Source organism: Lactuca virosa, chromosome 4, assembly GCF_052849685.1.
Source record: "Lactuca virosa cultivar CGN04683 chromosome 4, Lactuca_virosa_CGN04683_v6, whole genome shotgun sequence".
Taxonomy (NCBI): domain Eukaryota; kingdom Viridiplantae; phylum Streptophyta; class Magnoliopsida; order Asterales; family Asteraceae; genus Lactuca; species Lactuca virosa.
In genome coordinates this window covers 394,956,653-394,978,713 of record NC_136429.1, presented here as the reverse complement: position 1 = coordinate 394,978,713, position 22,061 = coordinate 394,956,653, and the positions used below count along the sequence as shown (strand labels likewise).

General features: G+C 39.7%; 1 protein-coding gene across 1 annotated transcript; it reads left to right on the top strand.

Annotated features, from left to right (window-relative positions):
- Positions 1-2,344: 2,344 nt before the first annotated feature.
- LOC145106445 (uncharacterized) lies at positions 2,345-12,948 on the top strand. The gene is made up of 4 exons (XM_079043414.1): positions 2,345-2,584; positions 2,732-3,061; positions 3,969-4,289; positions 12,787-12,948. The coding sequence occupies exons 1-4, from the start codon at positions 2,345-2,347 to the stop codon at positions 12,946-12,948; spliced, it is 1,053 nt and encodes a 350-aa protein (XP_078899540.1).
- The last annotated feature ends 9,113 nt before the right edge of the window (positions 12,949-22,061 follow it).

Here is a 22,061-nt window from a genome sequence, read left to right as displayed (position 1 = left end):
TGAGTTTGGAGGAGTCGAGATCTGGTCAACCGACTCAGAAGATTAGGAAGTTCGCAAGCCCACACATGGCAGGGCATTCGTTGCGAAAGATGAAAGTTCAAAGTTTGCTGGCAAGTGTTTAATGGTGATTAATGACGTGTCACTGATGAGGGGCTATGCAACAGATAATGGATATGGGGATATGAAGGAGAGAAGAGATGACAGCTGTTTCGCCGCGAAACCAGTCTGCGAGCAGATAAGCGAGTGTGATCAGTTGATCAAAAAGGTAAACTCCATTCTTGAATCTCTTAAAGTACCTGTATCTAGCTATGAAACTGAATTAAACAACCTAAAATTTACCTTTTCAAGCATAAGTAATAGTTTAAAACAAACTCGTCTGGCGAATTCTAACCTAACTGATCAAATCAACTGGATATCGTCAAAGAGTGAGGAGCGAAGAATATGGATAGAAGATAAAGTCTGAGTTGTCTAGGTCTAGAGATGAATCAATTTATTTGCAGCGAGACAATTTAACGCTTTTAAAACAACGAAATATTTTTTGTTTAATTGCGAAACGTATTTATTCTAATATCACTCAGTTGCATTTAGATTGTGAAATTGGTAAGAAAATTCATAAAATGATCTTGCCTTTCCTTGAATTAAAGGAAGACGAGATTGATGTTGATTGTTACAAATGTGAATCCATCGTCTCTTCAGACGAAACCTCTGATGCTTACAGGATTGGTCTGGACAAAGTTGAATCTTTTATTAAGTCCAAAGATCACAAGAACATGTTAAGAAAATTGCTTGATGAAAATGACAGGTTGAAAATTAAAACCGAAACTGTACAGAAATTCGATTCATTGAGTGCCAAATTGAGTTCAGAAAATAAAATAAATGTTGAAAGCACATCTGAATTCGAGGAAGACAATGAGATGAGCGAAATCTCTATAGAGGATGAGGTGGATTGTTCAGAGTTTGTTAAAAGCGAAACCGAATCTGCTAAAACATTAATTTCTGAAAATTCGGTTGAGTTCGCTCGTATTTCTCAAAACAAACCTGAAATTTTGAAAGCTAAAGCAACAGTTTTTCCAAAAGTTGACACTGTCCCTAATCAAGTCTTTACCACTAAGGGACTAGAAAAAATCAAACTGTTGAATTAACGTCCATCGTCAACGAAGACAACAAAGATGGTTGTGAAGAATTCTTTTGGTCTGCTCCAATAAACAATGCAGATGAAACTAAGGGGTTATCAGAACGAACCTCATGGAGAGTGAAAGGACGATATGTAGCAGAACCGTTGAACAATCGTTCAGGTTATGAGAAAGGCAGTCTAAGTGGAACAAAGGAAAGTCCAAGCGAAGCATCATCAGTGAAAAACGAATCTCCTGTAATAAAATCAAAGCCGAAGGTGAATATTCACAAATACACTGAGCAACTTGCAGAGCAAAAACGTTAAAGAAATAGGAGATATCAGAGAAATCTAAATGAAAGGAAGCAATTTTGGCGATCCCAAAATTCTAACTACGTTCGCAGGGAAAAGACTTCCAATCAGAAAGCAAAAGCTAGTTCGCAAGCGAATCCAAATCAGTGTTCGCTCTGTCATTCATGTAGTCTACCGAAACCCAGAGGAAGTTCTGTTGGAAAATCCTTTCTTCCAAGGAAGCCCATTGAGAAACCAAAAACTCCCAAGAAAGCCTCACACAAAGACATCAAGGGGAAGGGAAAGCTCGTTTCAGATTATGATGCTTAAATCAAGAAATCGATTGTTAATCCTAAGAGAGCTGAGAGAGAATCCGTCAAGAATCAAATTAAAAGGAAACAAATAAAGTCTGATTCAAAAGAAACGATAATGAAAAACAATAAAATCAAAGTTTTCACAATAAATAAGAAAGATGAAACCACCTTAGTTAAACGAACTTATATGGTTGATCTTGCAATTACTTTTCCTCATTCTGTAAAAGGCTCACTAGGACCCAAGCAACTTTGGGTTCCTAAATCTGCTTAATATTTGCAGGTTATACGCGACAAGCAGTTTGACAACGAATGCTACATCGACAGTGGCTGCTGATGTCACATGACTAGGAGGAAGGAAGAGTTGTGAGAGTTCTGAGCTCTCAAAGATGGTGGCAATGTAAAGTATGGAAACAATTCGTTTGGCAAAATCAAAGGATATGGGATGATAACGAATGGAGAATTTTCGATTCGTAAAGTGACATAGGTGGAAGGACTACAACACAACCTAATTAGTGTTTCACGATTAGTTGTTGGGACTAGCTTGAAAGTATCCTTTGACGATGAAGGATCTAAGATCATAGAAAAGAAAACGAAGGCAGTTCTGTTGAAGTCGCAACGTAAAGGAGAAATGTATCATTTAAACCTAAACCCAATTCGAGGGAAGCCTGCTATATGCTTGCTAACGAAAGCTCACTCTGATGATAGCTGGCTATGGCATAGAAGACTTTCGTACCTCAATTTCAAAGATATCAACAAGCTCGTTCTTGGTGATCATGTGCGAGGGATTCTTCTCTTGAAATTTGATAAGGATCACCTATGTTCAGCCTGTGAGATGGGAAAGCAAAGTAGAAAAAGTCATCAAACTCTTGTAAATACGAAAATCATCGAACCTTTAGAACTTCTACACATAGACCTTTGTGGACCTTCTGCAATCGAAAGTGTCGGTGGTAGTAAGTACATTCTTGTCATTGTCGATGATTTTTCTCGTTTCACTTGGGTGTATTTTCTTAAACAGAAATCTGAAGCAACTCCGAAACTCAAGAATTTCCTAAAACAAGTGGAGCTTCAACTAAGAAAGTTGGTTCGCAACGTTCGCAGTGACAATGGGCTGGAATTAAAAAACCAAGACTTTGAAGAATTTCTAGCTAAAAAAGGAGTCACTCACAACTTTTTTGCTCCTAACACTCCACAACAGAACGGTGTAGTTGAAAGACGAAACCGCTCTCTGTGTGAAGCTGCACGAACCATGCTCACTTTTGCTTGCTTACCTCTATATTTTTGGGCGGATGCCATCGCGACTGCTTGTTTCACTCAAAACAGATCTATCCTCAACAAGCGATTCAGTGTTACTCCCTAGGAAATCATTGTTAATCGTAAACCTAACGTCAAGTTTTTCCATGTTTTTGGTTCTAGGTGCTTCATTTTCAACTCCAAGGAACAATGAAACAAATTTGATGCAAAAGCTGATGAAGGTATATTTCTGGGATACTCGCTGAATTCTACGGCATATAGGGTTCTAGACAAACGCTCAAATAAGATGGAAGAAACCTATTATGTTACGTTCGATGACAACTACTTGAAGAGGATTTAGCAGAACGAAAGTCAATCGGAGGAAATATTTCCTAAGCCTAATCCAGTCAAAATTCCAATCTCTAATCTGTATGAAGAGTACATGTTGCTATTTGATGAGCCAGAGAAGGCTATCACATCCGAAGCAAAGGCAGCTGACAACAAAGTAGATGAATTGAAGAAGATAATTGATGACGCTGCGAATGAAAAGGAAAGCGAACCTCAGAGTCCAAACTAACCTCCAAAAGAAAGCACTCCATCGCAAGGGGAGGGTTCGTCTTCATCTTCCAAATCCGATTCGCCTGTCCAGGGGGAGGATTCCTCTCCACACACACGAAAGTCCAGTTGAGGGGGAGGAAACAACACTAGATGTTCAATCATTCGAGGGGGAGAATAAGGATGCGAATGATGATTCGAACGTTCAATCAGAATTCGAAGATGTGAATGCTGAACTGGATCCATCTTATGATCCAAACTACCCTCCTTTAACAAAGTGGACTAGAGATCATCCAAAAGCACAAGTGATAGGTGAATCATCTACGGGGGTTCTTACACGCTCTCAACTAAAAGCGAAACAGAATGACCTATTCTCTCAAGTAGAATATTGCATGTTTAGTTCGTTTGTCTCTAAGGTAGAACCTAAAACTGTTAACATTGCTCTCGATCACTCTGATTGGGTGTAGGCTATGCAAGACGAGCTCAATGAGTTCGAAAGAAACAAATTCTGGAGACTAATTCCCACTCCACCGGATGCATTTGTGGTTGGTTTGAAATGGGTGTTTCGCAACAAGATGGACAAAGAAGGAAATGTTATAAGGAACAAAGCGAGACTCGTGGTCAAGGGATATTGTCAGGAAGAAGGCATTGACTATGAAGAAACCGTCGCTCCAGTTGCAAGGTTAGAATCTGTTCGTATCTTCTTGGCATACGCAGCGCACAAGAACTTCGAGGCGTTTCAAATGGATGTCAAATGCGCTTTCTTGAACGGAGAATTAGAAGAGACTGTATATATGGAACAACCACCGGGTTTCGTGAATGAAAAGTATCCTAATCACTGCTACATTTTGGACAAGGCAGTCTATGGTCTGAAGCAAGCTCCAAGAGCATGGTATGAAACTCTAACTCGCTTTCTTAAAATGTCTAAATTGTTGGATTAGGTGTCTAAGCCCATAACTATAATTGGTATGTACTTGACCCGAGAGTAGCATGGTCCATTTGGGTTGCATATCATCAGGACAATTTGTTAGGATGGACTCTTGAGATGAAGTTATATATGATTTATTAATATATTATAAGTTCTAATACATTAATATGAAATCATATGATTTAATTAGTATTGATCAAGAATTAGTTTGGAATTAATATAGTGATCAAAAGAGACTAATTAAATCTATGGGGACTAATTATGGTAATTAGTTATATTTATATGTGTTGGGCTTATGATGCATGTTGGACTAAGTTTATGTATGGATACATAAAGAGTTGGGCCACATGAACCATGGATCATAAAACCCATGGGTATGGATTTGGGTTATACCCATGACCCTTGGAATCCTACATATAAATATGTTCTCCATAGCCTAAAAACGCCACTTGTAGTTCTTGAAGTTATTCGAGGTGTTTTTGGTGCATGGATATTCTCTCTCAAGAGCCATCTTTTGTCCTAGGTGTGTTGTGAGCCATTTGAGGCATTTCATACTATTGGTGCTAAGCTCTTAAGGCCAAATACAACAAGGTTTCAAGCTACATAAAAGGTATGTCATCCTAACTAGTATTATATATATATTTTTTATGTCAATTGCATGCTAGTTATAGGCTTAATGCTTTGGAAACACCATTACATGTATAATTAGAGAAAACATAGTGTAATGCCCGTAGATCCGGGCTAGTCAATTTAGAGACAATGAGCATCAAAAGATAAGTTTTTGATGGAAGATTATTTAGAAGAAGTAATCTTAACCAAGTCGTAGAATATTTCATAAGGGTTCCGTACATATAAAGAACGCCAAAATCCGAGTTATAACGAAGAAGTTATGGCTCGTCGAAGTTTCACGACAAAACCGACACGACACTGCACAACGTAAATAGTGAATTTATGATATATGAATTTTTAGCCTTAGCAATCTAAAAAAAAGTGATAGTATATGTTAAACCGAGAGCGTGCATAAAAAGAACGCCCAAATCTGACTTCGTATGAGGAAGTTATGATTTTTCTAAGATTTGGCTTAGCAGTGCACAACCCGAAACTCGAATTTTAGATCGAGCGGTTTTTGGCCAACGCGACCTAAATGAGAATTGAAGATATTATTAATAGGAACTCAATGGTAAAAAGACAGACGAAAACGGAGTCCGTTTGTAGAAGTTATGAATTTTATGCGGACATTTAACAATATAATCTCCTCGTACTGTTAAATTTAAAATCGGTCGAGAATTATCCGATGGAGTCAAAATGAAAGTTGTAGATCTTATTATTACCTACGCATGGATATAAAAAACGTTGAAAACGGAGCTCATATGCGAAAGTTATGAATTTTTGAAAATCGACTGATTTACACCCTGTGTGCGATGCCACGTGTCAGCACCAGGCTCAGCCTGGGTGTCTCCAGCTGGCTCACGATGTGAGCATCCATGGCTCACGACGTGAGTGACCCTCCAGCCCCCTATAAATAAGAGGTGAGGCTTCCACTCTTCCTCACACCTTCCAACTTCTCTCTCTCTCTCTAGAACCTCTCTTTAGCCCCTAAACCCCCCAAAAAGCCTAGGGAACCTCCCTAACACGAGGCGGAAGCCCCGGAGCGCCTGAAGGCTCCAAGAAGAAGATCCTTTCGGCTCGGGAATGCTGCTCCAGTGAAGCCCGGTTTTGAGAAAAAACCCGCTATTTTGTCCAAGGAAAATTGTTTTAAGAGTAACGAAGTGCTGTCCGAGTGCCGAGTCACCACCTTTACAGGTGAGTGCATAGTTACTTTCATCTTACACATAGATATGAAGTATTTTATATAAATTTCGTGCTATGTGTGCATATAACCTGTATACTTGCTATCTATGCTGGATGAACAATTTTATACATGTTTTAAATTATTTAAACTGTATATGTATTTTATATCTACGAATATGTTGGGTGAAACATGGGTAGATGAATGATGAGAGATGAAAGATGATATGAGTGAACATTGGCAGCTATAGACTTAGTGCCTAATAAATAACATCGGCAGCTATAGACTTAGTGCCTATTGGATAAACGCTGGTAGCTATGGACTTAGTACCTGATAGATAAACGTTGGTAGCTATGGACTTAGTACCTATTAGATAAACACTGGTAGCTATGGATTTAGTACCCGATGAATGAACTTTAACAGCTATGGAATTAGTGCTTTACGAACAAACATTGACAGCTATGGACTTAGTGCCTGACTTATAAACACTGGAAGCAAGGGACTTCGGAATGAACGAATGCAGGATAGATGACTCTTAGGGTAGACCCTTAAGAGTAAGGAAGATTACGGGGATGGGTAATTGGGTCGATTGTCTGATGTTTAAACATAATAATTATATTATTGTGGGTTGAAAACCCTATGTACTCACCAGGTTTCCCAACCTAACCCAATCAAGCTTATTTGTATCACAGGTGTCGATACGAAGCTACTTTACACTGAGAGATTTAAAAGAGATGTAGATCATTAGTGTAAATGAATGTAAGTTCTGTTTATGCTTATGTTTCTGTATTGACGAAGATATCCCAAATGTTTTAAAATGAATAAAAATACATTTCTTCGGAAATGCTTTGATAACGTAATTATCATGTTTTTTTCTGGGAACAAATTCCGCAACACTTTTTATTAAAAGAGGTACTTTGATTTTTATAAAGCATAAACAAAATCGGTCTTTTCTGGCCGTGAAAATGGGGATGTCACAGTTGGTATCAAAGCATTAGTTTAAGCGAACTAGAAATAAGGATTTATTTCTAGACTTTAACTTAGAATGCTAAGAAATGATTATGAGGAGTGTGTCTAATGAATTTAGGTAATACACATGAATAGACACAAGCACTAGATTATTAAGGAAAATGCCTAACATGCTTTTAGGTGCTAAATGATTTATGATATGCGTTATATGATCGTATCTATGGTCTGTTGCCGACCGGAGTTGGAAACTTTATGTGTTCAGGTTTCTAAACGTTTAATTACGATATTAAAACTGACATATAACTTTTCGGAGTAATAAGGAGATCTATGCGTCAATCGTAAATAAAATCTATCATATCTTAATTCTCGTCATTACACACCGAACGTTTGATTTGGTGTTTAGATCAAAATGGCAAGAACCAGAAGTGGAGCCGGGAACGCAAATGGAAACAGGAACCAACCGCCTCAACCGCCAGTGATTGAGCAAATACCCGTTGCGGTAGCCGATCTTGAGCCAATCACGATGGCTGGGGTACAAGCAATGATCCAAATGATGTTGGATCGTCAAATGGAGGAGACCAGACACTTACTTCAACAGAACCGAGAGGAAGCTACAATACCGATCATACAACCTGAACTGGTCCCCAAGCAATCGGAGGAAGGAAACTATAGCCGCCCTATGAGTCAAGCTGAAACCCAAGGGGCAAGAAGGAATGGCCCGGAGAGGGGAAATGAAAAGGATGGGCAAATGTATAAGAATTTCTTGGGTGCAAAACCACCAAGTCTTTCGGGAAGCCCAAAACCTGTAGAGATTATGGATTGGATCTCCGAAATAGAGATGGTGTTTGAGAGCTGTGACTGTAGCGACAAGCAGAAAACTGTCTTTGCAGTCAGACAATTAAAGTCTGCGGTACTAAGCTGGTGGAAACTACTAGCTAATACGATTCCCAAAGGAGAAGCAAGCAAGATGTCTTGGGAAGATTTCCTGGTGCAACTAAAAATGCAGTACTGCTCTGAGCAGGATCTACTAGAGATCAACAACGAGTTTCAGAATCTAAAGAAAGGAAGAATGAGCGTTACTGAGTATGCTGTAAGTTTTACGGAGAAGATGAAGCTTGTTCGTTACCTAATACCAACTGAACTCTCCAAGGTCAACAAGTTTGCCCATGGATTACCAGCGGACTTTGGTCCAATGGTCAAGCAAGCAACCACTTTGAAAGCCGCCATCTGGGCAGCTAAGAATGTTGAGACCCAAATAAGGGAAAAGGGTCTGGAGAAAGCTGAAGTTGGCAAGAAGAGGAAGCTTGAAGGATCCTCAAGACCTGATAATAAAGGAAAGTTATCAAAGTCTAAACTGGATGACCAAAGGTATGGAGCCAAGTTGTGTGAAAAGTGTAAGAAGAAGCATTTCGGAAGATGCAATAAAGAAGTAACTTGTTACAAGTGTGGGAGGATCGACCACTATTCCAAGGATTGTACACAGAATGATAAGGTGTGCTATGGATGCGGAGGCAAGGGGCACATGTCTAGAGACTGCCCAAAGAAAAATGAAGCAGCAAGGCCAGAGGCACCGCCAAAACCAAGGGCATTCCACATGATCCTCGATGAAGCAGACAACAACGCAAGGAATCAAGGATAAGGACTTCATATCCGCAAATTGAGTTATGCAGTAGCCATGCAGATAGTATCATATGATGTAGCCTATTAGAGGCATAGTCTAGGGTGAACTTGAACACCTATGTAATCGTTTCAAGGAATAATATAAACCTTCGTTTTGCTATCTGATATGTTAAGCTGTTATGTGATTTTCTTGTATGGTGACTTGGAGAACTGCGAGACAATACTTGGGACGAGTATGAGTAGGTGTGAATGGTAGTAGAGGCCTATACTACCGGAAGCACAGGACTCACACTTGGATTAGGGAAAGTCACAAGGTTACCAAGAAGCTAGTAATTGATTCCGTTTTGTTCATATATGTCATTACCATTGTTTCGGTAATGACTAAGAAGATGATTGTTATTCCGACCCTAGTGGTCATATCAAATTGAGTCCGACTGCGATGAGTATGTTACATGGTTCAGAGAACCAAGTCCGATGTAGCATCTGGCTTAAGACGGAAGATTGAAATAAAAGCTAATCAAAGCGATCAGTAGAGGTATCGCGATAGTTGCTTGTAACTAGAAATGCTAACTTTTAAGATGTGATTATATCACATTAGAACATGAAGGAAGGTATAGTCTGTTCTGGAATTTGACTCTAAGAGACCTGAGTCTAAGCGTCGCAACATACGATGATAGGTCATTAGAATATGACACATCGATCCATTGTAGTAATAAAAGAACTTATCTTAAGTTCGTTAAGAAGAAGAAAGGAGTCTCCAGTAAGGACTGAGATTGTGACTTGAAGGACATAATTTGCAGTCTAACGTGAGATAGGGAGCAGGTGCAAGATCGAACACCGCCTGCAGTCAAGGAGTCCACGAGTTAGATACTCGTTCGAAGCAACATAAAAGTTACGGTTATCACCTAGGATGAAGAGATAACGTATGTAGTCATTATACAAGCCCTGTTTCGTTGATGATTCCAGGACGTAATCATCCTAAGGGGGAGATAATTGTAATGCCCGTAGATCCGGGCTATTCAATTTAGAGACAATGAGCATCAAAAGATGAGTTTTTGATGGAAGATTGTCACACCCCTGAACCAGACGGCGGAAACGTCCGGGGGCTTGTGCGTGACTTCATCTTGTAATATCATCACAATGTATATAATTGAAACAAGACAACACCGTCATCATACATATCAAAATACAACCAACATTGCTTACATCAAGTATAGTATCATAAGTTACATGCCCAAAATATTTAATGTATGATGATAACAAAATTCAACAAATTCCACATGTTCTTGTATACCTTTGCGCTTAACGATTCCCTGAGAATACAAGTTATTTTGAAAACGTCAACATATATAATGTTGGTGAGTTCATAAGCATGTTCGAACGAAAAGTTTTGTATTGTTAGTAAAACACCAGAAAATCCGATATTTTCTGAAAAATAGGTTGAAAGTGATGTGTCAAAATCAAGTATTAATGCATGTGTGTTTTCTGTTTTTGGAATGTATATAAAGATGTAATCCGGATAAAAATCCTGTATTTTCTGTTGTAAGTAAAAGGTATTGTTTAACTGTGTATTTCCCCAGAAAATCCTATAGGAACTCAACGGTAAAAAGACAGACGAAAACGGAGTCCGTATGTAAAAGTTATGAATTTTACACGGACATTTAATAGTATAATCTCCTTGTATTGTTAAATTTAAAATTGGTCGACAACTAGCTGACGAAGTCAAAATGAAAGTTGTAGATCTTATTTTTACCTACGCGTGGATATAAAGAACGTCGAAAACGGAGCTCGTATGCGAAAGTTATGAATTTTTGAAAATCAGCTAATTTACACCTTGTGTGTGCCTGAGTGTCTCCAGCTGGCTCATGACGTGAGCATCAATGGCTCACGACGTGAGTGACCCTCCAGCCCCTATAAATAAGAGGTGACGCTTACACTCTTCCTCACACCTTCCAACTTCTCTCTCTCTCTCTCTCTCTATCTCTCTCTCTCTCTAGAACCTCTCTCTAGCCCCTAAACCCCCCAAAAAGCCTAGGAACCTCCCTAGCACGAGGCGGAAGCCCCGGAGCGCCCGATGGCCCCGAGAAGAAGAGCCTTTCGGCTCGGGAACGCTGCTCCAACGAAGCCCGGTTTTGAGAAAAAACCTGCTGTTTTGTCCAAGGAAAATTGTTTTAACAGTAACGAAGTGCTGTCCGAGTGCCGAGTCACCACCTTTACAGGTAGAGTGCATAGTTACTTTCATCTTGCACATAGATATGAAGTATTTTATATAAATTACGTGCTATGTGTGCATATAACCTGTATACTTGCTATCTATGCTGGATGAACGATTTTTTACATGTTTTAGATGATTTAAACTGTATATGTATTTTATATCTACGAATATGTTGGGTGAAACATGGGTAGATGAATGATGAGAGATGAAAGATGATATGAGTGAACATTGGCAGCTATAGACTTAGTGCCTAATAAATAACATCGACAACTATGGACTTAGTGCCTATTGGATAATCGCTGGTAGCTATGGACTTAGTACCTGATAGATAAACGTTGGTAGCTATGGACTTAGTGCCTGACTTATAAAAACTGGAAGCAAGGGACTTCGGAATGAACGAATGCAGGATAGATGACTCTTAGGGTAGACCCTTAAGAGTAAGGAAGATTATGAGGATGGGTAATTGGGTCGATTGTTTGATGTTTAAACATAATAATTATATTATTGTGGGTTGAAAACCCTATGTACTCACCAGGTTTCCCAACCTGACCCACTCAAGCTTATTTGTATCACAGGTGTCGATACGAAGCTACTTTACACTAAGAGATTTAAAAGAGATGTAGATCACTAGTGTAAATGAATGTAAGTTCTGTTTATGCTTATGTTTCTGTATTGACGAAGACATCCCAAATGTTTTAAAATGAATAAAAATACATTTCTTCGGAAATGCTTTGATAATGTAATTATCATGTTTTTTTCTGGGAACAAATTCCGCCACACTTTTTATTAAAAGAGGTACTCTGATTTTTATAAAGCATAAACAAAATCGGTCTTTTCTGGCCGTGAAAATGGGGATGTCACACATAGATCCAAGGCATTTAGGGTTGTATGTGCACCATAGGATGTTGTAGTATACAAGACCCAACATAAATTTAAACAAGGTTCGGTTAACCCAACCTCTTTCGCAAGAAAGAGGGTGACCACTTAATGATCTTCCAAATTTATGTTGATGACATCATTTTTGGCTCTACGAATCCTAGCTTAACAGCTGAATTCCGAAATATAAGACAGGGACCATAAGGCATTTTTATAAGACAGGGACCATAAGGCATTTTTATAAATTAGGAAGCATATATGAAAACCTTGCTGGCCAAGTTCGACATGATAGGAGACTCAAAAGTGAAGGTTCCAATGGCATTCAGAACGAAACTAACTCCTTCTCTGGAAAAACCTGCTGCTGATATGACTCTCTATCGACAAATGATAGGTTCATTGATGTATCTAACAGCCAGCATACCAGATATTATGTTTTCCGTTAGTTATTGTGCTAGGTTCCAAGCAAATCCACACGAACCTCATATGGTGGCAGACAAGAACATCTTTAGATACTTCTCGTCTCTTGGCATATGGTATCCTGCAAAAACTGGTTTCTTCGTACAAGCATTTTCAGATGCTGATCTGGGAGGTTGCAGATTAGATAGAAAAAGCACAACTGGAGGATGCCAATTTCTTGATGGCAAACTTTTTAGTTGGCAATCAAAGAAGCAAACCCGCGTCTCTCTGTCAACAGCTGAAGCTGAGTACATTGCTTCTGCATCATGCACCTCTCAAGTCATATGGATTCAAAGCCAATTACGAGACTATGGCTTAAACATGAAACGAATCCCTCTTTATTGTGACTCTGAAAGCGCAATCCGCATTTATCACAACCCAATGCAATACTCAAAGACGAAACATATAACACTGAGGTATCATTTTATCAAGGATCATGTGGAAGATGGCAACGTTGAGATACATTTCGTTCGATCCGCTGATCAATTGGCTGACATATTCACGAAAGCCTTACCTGAAGCAACCTTTAACAGAATACTTCAAGGCATAGGAATGATGGAAGCTGAATCAGTTCCTAAACCAACCTCTCTTTGAACATCAAACTTAAATCTGGCCAAATGTTCGTTTTTGCATCATCTTTGTGTCAAGCGAACTGAAACGAACGCTCGCTCTAATTCGCTTCCTGATATTTCGGCAAGCTAATGGATGCGAACGCTCGGTTCAATTCGTTTCAATTGTTTTGTGGCACGACTTGACACGAACGCTCATTTCCGTTCGTTTCTAGTTTTTGGGACACGAACCCAAACGAACATTCGCTTCAATTCGCTTCACTATTTTTTTGGCACAAGAACTGGAACGAACGCTCGCTTCAATTCGTTTCCGATTTTTTCGGGACACAAACTGGCACAAACGTTCACCCCAATTCGCTCAACTTTCGTTACTGGAAGTAAAGGCGACCGACTATTTCTCTGTTATGGCCAATTCTTCTCTCATGGTTTGGAATTTTTGTATACTTTGTATATTATGTTTTGTTTACCAATTTTCTTATCATAAAAACCAAAAATATTTGATTCGTTTTTGTTGAAAGAAAATTCAAAATTCAAAAATATTTTATTTTTGTTTTTATTTCTTTTTCAGAATACACCAAAATACAAAAATATTTTTTTTATATTTATTTTTATCTTTACTTTGTTATTTCTTTCAGTAACATTACAGGTTAGATCACTAAAAACGAATGATGGGGCATGTATAATTCCTACATCTATGTACTAGCTAAGTGTCCCTAGAAGCATGCTACAACATGTTGTCCAAAGCCTCAACGACTCTATGTTGAAGCCTTACTGATTCGATATATACAAATCGTTTTTTCCCAATCAGGATGTTAAATTGACATAAGTCATGAGCTACCTTACTCTTCTCATATTGAGTTAAAAGTTGTCTGCTTGGTCATGATTCGTTCAGCAGAGGTACATTCGTTTCTTTAACCACCTCCAAATTTTTCTCCATCACTTTCATCTTCATGACCGTAACCCTTGAGACTCTCAGCATTTACCACTGAGGTTTACGGTTACACAACATCTGCGTTAATGATCTTCAATCTCGTTATCACCACGAATTGAGTGAAACCCAAAATCCATACATGTTTATGAATTGATGGTGAACAATTAAAAGTTCTAGATTTTCACCATGGAATTAACGATAATCCACCTTTGTGGATTGTACCATGAAATCTCTTTTTCTTTTTGCGAGATCTTTATGAATTGTTCTAATTCCAAGACTTTTCTGCCCATAAGATCCAGTTTTATTTTTTTGAGATTTCTACAACATCATCAAGTCACTGGAAAATAATCAAACCTACTTGTTGTTATGGCTACACCGGTCACACGAGTACTTCATCCAACTTTCGTTCTTATTTCAAGTTTCGTAGTTTGGTTGAAGAAAAAGCCAACCTTAAAGCCTATTTAAAAGACCCCTTTCATTATTTCTTAACAAACAAATGATCGTACTTCAACGAGAAACCACACAAACACTTCTTAGTCTATCTTGACTTTGAAGGAAGAGATTCGTACCCGAGATCTTTAGTTTTATGTCATATACGACATCACTAAAATCCCACATATGTAATTTGATTTATTTCTTTATCTTTGGCACACTCTTGGACGAAGATCTTTTTGATTTTCCAAAAGTCTGGTTCGTGTCACTTATGCCATTTTTCAGTTTCACAGATTCGCTTTTATATGTTCTTATGCAATTTGTTTCTCAAAAGCGAAATGGGATTACAGATTTAAAAGAGCACAAGGATTTGAAACGTTGGGGATAAGAGTTGATGACGCGGCTATTGCAGATAAGATTTCAAAAAGTAAGGTGCATGGAATTTGAAACGCTTCCATTTCTCACGCCGCCTGACGTCACCTGACACCTTTTCAGGCGCTAAAATTGTCATATCCCACTTTTCAAGGCGTCAAATTAGGGGTTGGCACGCAATCGTCATTTGTTTTTTCTCTCACATCAATCGTATAAAAAGGGTTTTCAATCAACGATTCAAACTTTATCACTCTCAAGAATTTACAAACCCTAAAAGGCGATAACTCTCTCCACTGTTCATCTTCTTCACCAACCTGCAACATTGGCTGACTCTTCCTCAGTTCAAGAACAATTTGATCAGACATCTCTTCTCACCATCAAAAAGAATCAAAACTTGATTCTTGACTTGGCTCCCTTCAAGTACGACGCCTACATGCTGCCAATCGTCGAGTGTCTGAAGTACTCACCTTTGGTCCATGCCTTAACCAAGGTCGAGTGTGTTCCAATGTCGCTTCTATCCAAGGCCTACTCTTCAGCATCCTACGTTCAGACGGAGGAAAGAATTTTGTTCGAGATCTTTGAGCACAAGACTTCCATCTCCAAGGATAGGTTTTGCTCTCTTCTAGGGCTTACCTATGTCGATTCTATGGTGAACCCAGATTCCATCTCCACTGCTCAAATCATCGAGATGTTCTATCATATGGGCTACACTGATCTCATCACTGCCATCTCCAAGTTCAAGAAATCCAACCTTCCTCTCCAATGGAACGGCCTATTCACTCTTCTCATCAAGGCTTTTTTAGAAAGAGTCTCTGGGTCAGATTGTGCAAGTAAGTCAATAATGACGATCCTTTATAGCCTCTACCATGGGATCAATCTGGACTATGGTTCTGTCATCTGGACTCAACTGGTGTAAAGCACAACCTCCACTACTCGACACAACGAGGTTTCCTGTGGTCGCTTTTGGACCCTTGTTGTACAACGTGCTACCGAGAGGTACAACATCCCAGTCATGGCAGACTCTCTCATGTCATCGATTGCTACATTTCACACCACCAAGATCATCGTCACTGACACCTCCAAGTTCTCTTTTATTGGTTCAATTCCTGAGTCGATGTATACGTGTGTGACTGGGGCAAGTAAGATTATACAGGAGTACAAGAAGCTTCCAGTCTCAGGACCAAGGGTGATTACTCCAGAGATGCAATTGACTCTTGACAAAGCTGATAAGGTCAAGAAAGGGGGAAGACCAAAACAATAGAAAGAAGGTCCATCTACTCCTGCTAAGTCTCCCAAGAAGCGAAAGACAAGAGGCGAATCAACTAAGCCTACTCCTTCCTCTCCAAAACGAAAGAGGGTCAAGAAACCGGTTCGTAAGGTTCTCATTCCTTCATCATCATCATCATATGATAGCGAATCTGATGCTGCTCCTCAAAGCGAATCTAAGGAAGATGTCAACGGAAACGACCCATAGGTAAATTTCAATGATCATGTTCCATCTCCACCTCCTTCATCTACAAATCCTATCACTATCGCTTCATTTCAACCACCTGTTTCACCTCAGCCACAAACATCAATTCCTTTCCCACCACCAATCTTCAACGAAACCACCACAACCACCACAACCACCACTACCCATACAAATGATGAACCTCCAGTGAATGTCAACGCATCTGATGCGGGGGAAAAAACTTCAGGTTTTGTTTCTACCTCAACCACACCTCCTATATCTCCTCAACCACAAGAAGACTCTGACCCCCCTGTCGGTGAGGATGGACTGGATTTTGATGCTTTCCACTATAGTCCCTTTTCTGTATAAGAAGACGGTGATGATGATGCTCCTGTCACTCACCGACATCTCAAAGAAATAAATGCCAAGCTGGATTCTCTCCTCGCTTCCTCCAGCGCCTCCTCAAGCCAAGCCTATTCTAAGGCAGCAATCAAAGCCTTATTTGATACCCTTGTGAATAAGCACTCTGTCTCCATGAAGAAAGCAACTGCGACTGTTGAGTCTTCAGCTCAATCTTGCAAGGAAGCGACCGAAAAAGTCGAAAAACTAATTTCAGATTCTCATGCCCTCATGCAAACTCTTCAGACTGCTGCCAAGAACAATGTTTCCAAGGCCACTGCAGCAATCGAGAAGCTCAGCACTTCGCTTCGAGCTGAGAAAGAAAACCTTGAAAAGGTTCGCTCTGGTCTCCACACAGAAAACACAGAGTTTCACACTTCTATTTCCTCTCGGGTTGACAAGCTCCAAGAAGATCTGGCTGTTGAAAGCAAGATCATGGACGGACTTGCTCTCCGAACCACTCAATACAAGACTCAAACAGTCAAGCTCAAACAAGCAAACAAACAAATTGAGGAGCTCACGTCTGAAAGAGAGATTCTGAAAAGCTGTGTAGGAGTTGTCAATTCACTACTCTCCAATCTCCTTGAAGCTCATGACTTCGTTCTGACCATCAGTGTTCGCAGGCACTTGGTAGATAAACTCCGTCCTGCTCTAGCTCTCCTTAACATAATCGAAGGTGTTTCTGAGGCCCCTGTCCCTCCGAAACAAGGGGGAGAAATTGAGAATGTTCAAACATCAAAGGCAGGGTAAAGACCAAAGCAAAACGAACCGAAGGTTAATGTAGCTTTGGGTTTGAAAGGAAAAGAGCCGATGGTTGATAGTGAAGAAGAAGAAACCGAAGAGGCTCAATTGAAGCGAAAGGCTCGTGACCATGAGCTAAACAAAAATGCTCGTATCTCGAAGGAAGTAGAGGAAAGGGAATGAAAGGAGAAGGAGGCTCACGACACTTTGGAAAGCAGAAAAACACTCTTTCCATTGTGGATGTTGGAGAGATTGTTGCATGAGGCAGTTGAACTCCCAAGTGTTCATTGGCTGGAGCCGGTCATTTTCTTTGATCTAGAGAATACGAAGGACTCTCAGTTTGATATGCCGATTACTCGAAGAGCCTTCGTTTTTCATTGTTTTGATTCAATTGCCACCGTTCCCTCTCCAAACGCGAAAGTGGATAGAGCCTTAATCGACTTCTATCTTACTCATTCCAAGCCTCAGTACCTGACCTGGAGCGCTCAGAAGATAACAACTGTCAAGGTCACAGGGCCAATCACAACAGGGAGCTTTGTGAATGCAAAGTTCAAGGCAACAAGGGGATCATAAAATGGTATGCACGAGTTCACTCGCTGATCTGCCCAACCTTAATCCACATGATTGGATTCTGCTGCTCAAGTTCCTGCTAATCGAAGAACAAAAATACGAACCCATTTTGGCTCATCTAAAGTGAATGCTGGTTTCATACATTTATGAAGTCGGGAAGCTTGACACTGAAATCGCCACTGCTTTGAAACGAAAGCCCACAATTAATCCAATTGGAAAAGCAAGCGATATCAACAAGATGCGAATGGGAAAGATAGACACAGAGCACTGGACTGTGATGTTCCAACGGGGTACAAGTGCTCCCGGTGCTTTCCAGAAATGTCTGTTTGCTTTACCAGACAAACACTTGTTCTGCACGTCCTGCTTAGAACATATGTTGGAGATTGTTAACAAGTGTCGACTCAATGATGCTGCTGCAAAGAAGAACTACAACGATATGATCAGATGGTATATCTCCTTTCGCAGTACTTTACTTGCTGTGATCCCGAAGCTCTTCAAGACTATCAAGAAGACTCAACAGTGAAGCATCTCTCGCCTCAATTGACGCAAAGGGGGAGATTGTTTGGTGTTGTGTTGCGTCTTATTGGGCTATTTTGTATACTATTTGTAACCCGGTTTTGGGCCTGTCCAAACGGTATTTATTATTAGGGTTAGAGTATTTAAGGTGCATGCATGCATCCTATTAGACACGCTTTTGATAATTATTCTTGTAACCCTAATCACGCCTCTATAGCATAAGTTCTTGGTCGAGCTCTTCTGAGGCGTGATCTTTTAATCATTAAGCTAAGCTTGGTTCATTGTCGTGTTCTTTTCTTTAGTTTGCTTAAGAATCTAATCGATCTTCAGTACACTAATATCTTCACAAAGGGCTTACCATCTACATTATTTCTTGATTTCGAATCCAGTCTGAACATCCGTGAACCTCCCGTTCTGACTGCCGGGGGGGGGGGAGGGGTGCTGTTAGTGTATATTTATTTGTGTGTATTTTATGTAAAGCCCACTTTGATTATTTCCTTTAAAGCCCATATGTTAACATACTTATATTTGATTAATGAGATGAGATATGCATGGGAAAATACTCTGCATACAACATTATCATAACATAAGCATGCAACCACTCGATCCAATATATTGCATCTTCAATGCATAGTGATAATGGGCATAGAAGGCTAATTTGTGTGAACTAGAGGTGACAGAAAAGCCGAATATGAGGTATTTGGGTTAAAGAAAGTCGACAGGGGAGTAAGTGGTCATATCCATGATGACATCATTATATTAGTTTGAATCTTTTCGGTAAAGCTTGCTCAACTGACAAGCTACAATATCGATGCCATCCATGAAGTTGTACTCATTTGTAATTTTTCTTTATATACCATTCTATCCTGACGTAATTGGAGGAGATACTTAGGGTCTTAGGCTGTGAGGGTGATTTTGGACTTTATCAACTATTCAATTGATTGCAAAGTAGGGGTGTCAATCGATGATAAGATACACCAAAAATACGCGATAAATATATGAAATCGGGACGAAATTAAAATTTGAATTCATCGTTTTCATGCCAAGTTTAAAAAACAAGATGTTGTGTCGTGTTGTGCTCGTGTTCACGATTTAGCATGTGTTTGTCGTTTTTGTCATGTGATATATGATTAAGTATGAATTAGATAAACTAATAGTTATATTATGTTATCTTTTTTGTGTTGTGTTGTGTTCGTCGTATTTTAATTGGTTTCTTTTATTGTTAGCGAAAAAAAACATGATATCATGTCGTGCCGCGTTCGTGTCAGATAAAAGATTTTCATATTGTATCGTGTCACACAAAAGCACGACACAATTATCCAATTTGACACCCCTATTGCTAAGGTGCTCTTACAAACCGTCGAAAAGTCCTCGTATGGTTGGATTTTGTGTCAGAACTCCGTGTTAAAATAAATTATACACCAAACGACCAACTCTCCTAGACTACAATTGGACTTAATCGGTTTTCACAATATACTCTTACAAATTAGAAAAAAATTATGACGTCAAAGTTTAGAAAATATTATTTGATTTTGATAAAATCAAATTTGAATAATTTAGTTTACATTTGAGTTGGATAAGTTTACAATGAATAAACCCATACTCATTTTATTTTCAACTTTAGAAAATATTATTTTGCAATTTAATATTTAATATTGGCTAGACGATTTAAAAATTGCATCAAACATTTGTACCACTAAATTCAAATGTAATTCTCTAAAATCAAAATTGAATCAGTTGGATAAGATTACAATGAAATAAACCAAGATAAGATTATGGGAAATTTGTTTTCTGTTGGGTGACAACAAAACAAGGTAAACACTTCAGACAACTAAAAAAAAAAACTTCGGTGAACTCACAAAAAACTTCTGAAAAACATAAATCAAAAGAACACAATATTTATCGTGGTTCGGTCAAGGTGACATACATCTACAAGCGAATGAGAGAGAGAAAATTTTATTAACTTTACAGAGCTATTACAAACACTCTAAATTGTATTTTATTTTGAGCTCTCATAAAAATCTAGCAAATTACAATGATGAGAATATTAGCCTATTTATAGGCAAGCATGTGAAACCCTAATTCTGATGGGCCAGAACCATCCATAATTAGCTCATTTAGGAGATGCCCTAATTTCCAACCACGCATGGAATGCCATACCGTCGCTTCTAGAACCTTCATTCTTCATAGAGTACCCTCGCCTCTTTCCTGGTTCGACCGCCAGGCTACCAAAAACTCAACTATTAGGGCTACCCTCGCCCAAAACTCTTCTGCGTCGTGCTTTGATCAAAGAGTACTTCCTCATAACCACCTCTCGCTGACTAAGGAGTACTACGGCTCCCCGTAACATCGCAACAACCTCCCTCTGACTAGTGAGTACTACGGCTCCCCGTAGCATTGCGACAACCTCTGACTAGTGAGTACTACGGCTTCCCGTAGCATCACAACAACCTCTGACTAGTGAGTACAACAGCTTCCCGTAGCATCACAACAAACTCTGACTAGTGAGTACTACGGCTTCCCGTAGCATCACAACAACCTCTGACTAGTGAGTACTACGGCTTCCCGTAGCATTACAACAACCTTTGACTAGTGAGTACTATGGCTTCTCGTAGCATCACAACAACCTCTGACTAGTGAGTACTACGGCTCCCCGTAGCATCACAACAACCTCTGACTAGTGAGTACTACAACTTCCCGTAGTATCACAACAACCTCTGACTAGTGAGTACTACGGCTTCCCGTAGCATCACAACAACCTCTGACTAGTGAGTACTACGGCTTCCCGTAGCATCACAACAACCTCTCCCCACTGCAATCCTTATTCTCAAATAATCCCTCCTGATGCCAATACCCAAGGGCTCCCACTGGTACCACATATACTCAATACGCCACTTGCAGTCTCAACCCAAGACTCAAAACTAATCCGAACTTCAGGTCATCATACTCGGATACCTCGACAAATTACCACAGAACCTCATGATGTACTGCCTCAACCCCTGATCTCCTTCTTTCAACATCATACACAGATACACCCACGTATTCCCTTAGAATCTCACAACAAATTTTCCTTTCATAACACGCCACCACGGAGTATCCCAACTCTCAATTGAAATATGAAGGAATCGTCGATGATTCAGAACATATTGACGACAATCCGAAACTTCCTTCTATATTGCTCAAAACTCATGCAAGAATACTCATAACGACCCCGAAGTTGTTGCTTAATCAATTCCCGCACTTTCCCGAACCGCATAACAGCCCATACAATGAACCAGATTTCTCTCCACTGCCGGACTGATCTTACGAGCCAACCATCTCGAGTTCACCATAGTAATCTCGAGGAATTCCTAACCACCTCAAGGTCTCCGACCAATGGATACTTGCCGTGAGGTCACTCATCCGTTCTCAACATGCACTACATGCATTATCTCGCTCTACGACTCGCCTCGACCACCAATACCCACGATCTCATGAACCTGAACCGCAGATCTCTATATCCAGATCTCTATCCGCTTTTGAACAAATCTCAGATCCCCTCAATAAAGTACCCGGTTCTCCCCCACTCAGGGTTCGAACCATCACCAATTGGCGCACTAAAAATCTATCTCACAGACCGTTTCCGCCGGAAACATCACACTTACTCTTGGAAGGTGCTACGCAACGTGCGATAATCTCCCCGATGGAGATCAAGCAACTCCAATATCCCGGATTTCTGATGAAATCC

Coding starts and splice junctions, on each gene's coding strand:
- LOC145106445 (XM_079043414.1), top strand. CDS start 2,345: ATGTATCATTTAAACCTAAACCCAATTCGAGGGAAGCCTGCTATATGC. Junction 2,585..2,731: donor GAAAAAGTCATCAAACTCTT/GTAAATACGAAA, acceptor TTTCTTAAACAG/AAATCTGAAGCAACTCCGAA. Junction 3,062..3,968: donor TCCTCAACAAGCGATTCAGT/GTTACTCCCTAG, acceptor GATTGGGTGTAG/GCTATGCAAGACGAGCTCAA.